Source organism: Dreissena polymorpha, chromosome 1, assembly GCF_020536995.1.
Source record: "Dreissena polymorpha isolate Duluth1 chromosome 1, UMN_Dpol_1.0, whole genome shotgun sequence".
NCBI classification, from domain to species: Eukaryota; Metazoa; Mollusca; class Bivalvia; order Myida; family Dreissenidae; genus Dreissena; species Dreissena polymorpha.
Window position 1 is genome coordinate 139721763 of NC_068355.1, and position 5959 is coordinate 139727721.

Genomic DNA, 5959 nt, shown 5'->3' on the forward strand with positions numbered 1-5959 from the left:
TTCCTTCTGTCATTGTTAATTTAATGAAATAAATGAACATGACTGATTGATATATATATGAAATGAAAAGCTTGATATTGTTGAACATGTTTATATTAACTTCTTATATATGAGCCTCGCTGTGAAAATAGTGTTTAATGCACATGCGTTAAGTGTCGTCCCAGATTAGCCAGTGCAATCCGCAAAGGCTAATCAGGGATGACATTTTCAGCCTAAACTGGATTTTTGTTATGAAGAGACTTAAAACGAAACATTTCATAAAAGCGGAAAGTGTCGTCCCTTCACCCTTAAAGCCTAAGCCTAAGCCAGAAAGCCTAATGGCTTATCAGCTTCTCCACTGCCACTAAACTTTTACCATATGGCACCTGTAAACAAGATAGTATCAGTGGCATTGATTTAACAGGTTTTGTGCATTAACCTTAGATTTTATCTAATAACACAACGACGCAAAGTTGCAGATAAATAAATAAGCTACCCCGTGGTATAATTTTTATTTACAAAGTACAAACATATGTTTACATAATATATCATTAAAGATTAACTTGATTCAAAGAACATGGCATAATTTGTATAATTCTGACCAGTAGAGTAGTTAAAATGTACTAAAATAAGATATTGTTTTTACAAAACTATGATTTATCATGAACAACAATATATCAATAGGTTTAATTTTGAGAATAATTATGTTCTGCAAATGGTCGCTTATGGCAGGCAAAGGGTTAATAGCCTGTGTGGACTGCACGGGTTTATCTGGGATGACACTTTACGCACATGCATTAAACCCCCTTTTCTCAGAGTGTGACTCATATACATGTAATCAATTTTAAAAATCTTCAGATTCCTTTGAAAAAGCCGAGCAGAAGGCTAAAGAGGCTGAAGAGGAGTCGGATCTACAAACAGATGCAGATGTAAGGCAGTCATCAGTTTCTCAAAAAAGAAAACACAGGTAATTTCAAATTAACTAGGAATGATTTAACATGTTCATGACGACAAATGCCAAACTCAATATGCTTTCATAATAGCAACAATTAAAACCTCTATTGCAATAAAAATACGTTCTTAAACATAATTTATAATAATTATAAACAAAAAAACAAAATTGGAACATGAAATAACATAATGATAAGGTTTCTTTGATTTTAAGCCAAATCCACACTTCCTGGACTCAGACACAGAAGATGAAGAGTCTCAAACGAGGGATACATGTACAAAGAGGCAGTTGGTAACACTAACAACCACCAAAGACTCGGACACCGTCATGCCATCTCCTCCCCCCAAAAATCTCCATACCAGCAGGAACGAAATGTGATTCCCCTATGTTGCTGGGGTCAAAATCCGGGATGTCAACACCAAAACAAAGTAAACGGCCAGGTCAAGATGCAACCCCTTTGTTGCCCACATCAAGCCCTCAACAGCCTGCCCACATTTCTTCTGACAGACCACAGCCGATAGTTACAGGTACATAAGGTACCTGAAGATTTTTCTTTGGTTGTTTACTTGCTATTTGTATTATGTATTTATTTTTACATTTCACCTTTATCTTAACCAAGGGAAGTATTTTTTAACTACATTGTTATGTCTTAACACAACATATTTTGCATTTTTATTTTAAATACTGTGCTAAAATGCATAAACATGTTGTTAGAAATAGTTTCTATAATTTAACAATGAGGGACTTAAATTTTTTTATATCCCTTAATTACACAGAGAAAAATTAATTTGTTTAATACATAAAATATAAATAAATGGTACTAATTTGCATTAACCATGACATCCTGATTAAAAAAGTACCTAAGTCACAACACAGTCATATCCTAAATTAATTTTAGGAAGGGATATATCAATCCTGCGCTCCTTAGAGGAAATCAAACAGGATCAGCAGGAGATTAAGGCAATGTTGGCCACATTGATCCAGCAAATGCATGGACATGTAGGGGGCCAAGAACTTCCAGAAGGAATCGTCCTTCCAGTGAAAAGGTTGGAAGATGTTGAGGGCATAGAACAAAGGCTATGTGATAAAGCCACATTTCGGATGTTGGTATGTACTGTCGGACTCGTGTTGTGAAATTTTATGTAGAATTATGTGTATTATCTTTTAATTTGGCTATCTAAGTTGTCATAGGTTGTACTCTTAACATTTTTATCCCCCGCCAAAGGCGAAGGGATATTGTTTTGGCGTTGTCCGTCCGTCCGGCTGTCCGTCCGGCCGGCACTTTTGTGTCCAGATCAATATCTTGGAAATGCTTTGGCGGATTTCATTGAAACTTGGTATGAGTATATATATGCATAAGAAGATGATGCACGCCAAATGGCATTTTACACCATCTGTTAATAATGGAGTTATGGCCCTTTGTATCTTGAAAAAATGCTTTTTACTATAGGCACTTTTGTGTCCGGAGCCATATCTTGGAAGTGCTTTGGCGGATTTCATTGAAACTTGGTATGAGTATATATATGGATAAGACGATGATGCACGCTAAATGGCATTGTACACCATCTGTTAATAACGGAGTGATGGCCCTTTGTTTTGTAGTATGTTCATCCATCTGATTTGCACCCATCCTTAAACAAAAGATATGTTGCGGGGGATATCAATTCTACGAATTTGCTTGTTTAAACTTTTGCTTATATATTTGTTCCTCACAGGTTGACTATTTATCCAATGTTGGGGGGTCCTGTGTGAAACTCATGACCAAGCGGCTAATGGCGGGGGTTCTTGACAACCAGTTTGCCAAAGGTTTCAACTGGACCGGGCGTGGAAAGATGTCTTTTCAGGCGCTGAAGCTGTGTTTGGCCATTCTCCGTAAGACACTTTATATTAGCATTAAGTACTTGTCAGCAGTAGTGCAATACTTTATGCAGATAATTTAAAGAATGAGTTCTTCTGCTGACTACATTTATATGAATTAAACTTCCATGATAATTGAGGTTTTAAAACTGCTCATCCAAATTTAACAGCAATGTTTATTTTTAAAGTTAACAAAATACTTGTCCATGAAAAAGTTCCTGTTTTAATAATTAAACATCTTGAGATATTTGTGTCGTGTTCTGAGAAAACTGGGCAAAATGCATGTGCGTAAAGTGTCGTTCCAGATTAGCCTGTGCAGTCGGCACAGGCTTATCACGGACGACAATTTCCGCTTTTATGAAATTTTTTGTTTAAATGAAGTCTCTTCTTAGCGACAATCCAGTTTAGGCTGAGAGTGTCGTCCCTGATTAGCCTGTGCGGGCTGCACAGGCTTATCTGGGACGACTCTTTACGCACATGCATTATGCCCAGTTATTGTAATGTATTCAAATGTTCATTCATATACCTAAACATGTACTTTTTTAGAAGCTGTCAAGCGAGTGTTTCCAAACACAACTACCAGTGAGACTGAGTTCTTCATAAAAGAATGGCTGAGAAATGCAAGTGATCGTGAGGGAGGGCGCAAAACCCGCACCAAGCCATCTACGATGGCATCAGCCATGGCTGAAGAAGATTCGGATCATTAGATCGGGGCTCGAATCATTCTACGTCATTTTATTGATTAAACGGTTACTGCTGTGACCACTCGGCAATCCGGACTGTTATAAGCTTTTTATACTTTATTTAATAAGTTATCTAAAGGCATTTACAATAACTAGCTTCTTTGCAAAATGTAATGGAATTAACAGAAACTAGGTATACCTTTGGCAGTGGCAGAGTTAGCCCTGCCCTTTAAGACTCTTTATAGTTCCAAATGCATAGTTTAGATTTGATTGTAGATAAAAAGTGCATTGTTTTACTAATTGTGTATATGAACTTCAATTGATTGCCCTTAATTCCTGTTTCATGCATGTTGTGTTTTATACTTACATACAGACGCTTTATGTTATATATGGTTTTCCATATTCCGATGACATCATTTCTTCTGTTTTTCAATAGTCCTGTGACATCATTTATTCTGTTTTGTCCATATACCGATGACATAATCAATGTGTTTTTTTACTTGTCTGATAACTTGTATTCAAAGCAAAATGCTTTATTATTATATCATATTCAAGAACATTTAGTATTGGTTGGAATCCAACAACATTAAGTATTGGTTGGATTCAGTTTTCAAAATTCTTTGATTAATCATGCAGAGACAAACGTGCCTGATAAATTAATTTAGCATGACGCAATACGTGTATTTTAAGTATTAAGTATATGTATTTAATGCTTTCATATTTTCCACTTTGGTTGTGTTTTTATTATTTACTTTACGAGTTCAAACAAAAATTATAATATAATTTCCAGTGACTATATAATGCGAATTTACATTTATTCATGTGTTAGTATGTAAAGGTTGTTTTTTTCAAACACGACACCATCTGGACATTGTAATGATTTGTCGGTTAAATGTGTAATGTAAATGACATCGTACTTTGTTATCTCAGTACTAAAAATTAACCTTCTTAAAATGGTGTGCAACCTCTCAAGGAAACACATTTTAGTATATTAATAAAAGTATGTTGACAATATTTTACCTTTTGAATGTATGTTACAATTAATAGGTGTAATTTTGTATACCCCCTTTCGAAGAAAAGGGGTATATAGTTTTCGCACTGTCCGTCGGTCAGTCAGTCGGTCGGTCGGTCAGTCTGTCACACTTTTCGTGTCCGCTCTCTAATTCAAAAAGTTTTCATTCGATCTTTACCAAACTTGGTCAGAAGTTGTATCTAGACAATATCTAGGTCGAGTTCGAATATGGGTCATGCTTGGTCAAAAACTAGGTCACGGGGTCACTTAGTGCATTTTAAGGATTTAGCATTGTGTCAGCTCTCTTATTGAAGTAGTTTTCATCCGATCTTCACCAAATTTGGTCAGAAGTTGTGTCTAAATGATTTCTAGGTCATGTTTAAATATGGGTCATGTCAGGTCAAAAACTATGTCATGGGGTGCCGGGTCAAAAACTACGTCACGTAGTCACTTAGTGCATTTTAAGGATTTAGCATGGTGTCAGCTCTCTTATTTTAAAGCATGTTAGATGAGCCTTTTTATGCCGCCTTGAAAAAAAAGGGGGTATATTGTTTTTGGCCTGTCTATCTGTTTGTCTGTCTGTCCAAAACTTTACCCAATGTTAAAGTTTTTTCATAACTTTTGCAATATTGAAGATGGCAACTTCATATTTGGCATGCATGTGTATCTCATGGAGCTGCACATTTTGATTGGTGAAAGGTCAAGGTCATTCTTCAAGGTCAAAGGTAAAAAAAAATTAAAAAGCGGCGCATTAGGGGGCATTGTGTTTCTGACAAACACATCTCTTGTTCATAATTCCTTGATATAATGCATATACAATCATAAAAATAATTTATTTCAGATAGCAAATAAAATTACCATTCCATTGCATGTACCAGCATATGTATGTACACACTGTATACTATATTTAGTAATTTTGAACTTTCAACTATACCTATATTTTATGACGAGGAAGGTCAACAACATGATTATAAAAAGTATACGCAAATATCATTGTGTTTATAATTTATTTATTAAGGGGATACGAGCACCACCTATAACCGATAACGGGCCGACGGCGGCCCGATAAATAAATTGCCGATATCGGGCCGAGTAAATGCCGATGGGCAAAACGATAACGGCCCGCTGTCGTTGCCGATATCGGGCCGATATAAGAACGATATCGGGCCGACAGCGGCCCGATATATGTTTGCTAGCTGGGTAGGGTGTGTTAGCATGTGCACTGTGTAATCAATTTCATGAATTTTAGCAAACAGAATCGGACCGACTGTTTAGGATTTTCAATCGGTCTTTCATGACCCAAATCGGTCTAGGACCGACAAAACCGATAAAAATATGATCCCTGTTGTGAAGTATGACACAACCGTCTCAACACCAGCATTGCAACATGAGGACCAGTACCATTCTTTTTACTTGTCCTCAACTCTACAAGGAGGCATTGGACATCCCTCTCCCAGCTGATGTACCAAGGGAAAA

The 5959-nt window shown here is 36.4% G+C and overlaps 1 protein-coding gene across 1 annotated transcript; it reads left to right on the forward strand.

Moving 5' to 3' along the window:
- Positions 1-1316: 1316 nt before the first annotated feature.
- LOC127852389 (uncharacterized) lies at positions 1317-5473 on the forward strand. The gene is made up of 4 exons (XM_052386350.1): positions 1317-1458; positions 1830-2038; positions 2647-2803; positions 3335-5473. The coding sequence occupies exons 1-4, from the start codon at positions 1317-1319 to the stop codon at positions 3493-3495; spliced, it is 669 nt and encodes a 222-aa protein (XP_052242310.1). The 3' UTR covers positions 3496-5473.
- Positions 5474-5959: the final 486 nt, after the last annotated feature.

Coding starts and splice junctions, on each gene's coding strand:
- LOC127852389 (XM_052386350.1), top strand. CDS start 1,317: ATGTTGCTGGGGTCAAAATCCGGGATGTCAACACCAAAACAAAGTAAA. Junction 1,459..1,829: donor ACCACAGCCGATAGTTACAG/GTACATAAGGTA, acceptor AATTAATTTTAG/GAAGGGATATATCAATCCTG. Junction 2,039..2,646: donor AAGCCACATTTCGGATGTTG/GTATGTACTGTC, acceptor TGTTCCTCACAG/GTTGACTATTTATCCAATGT.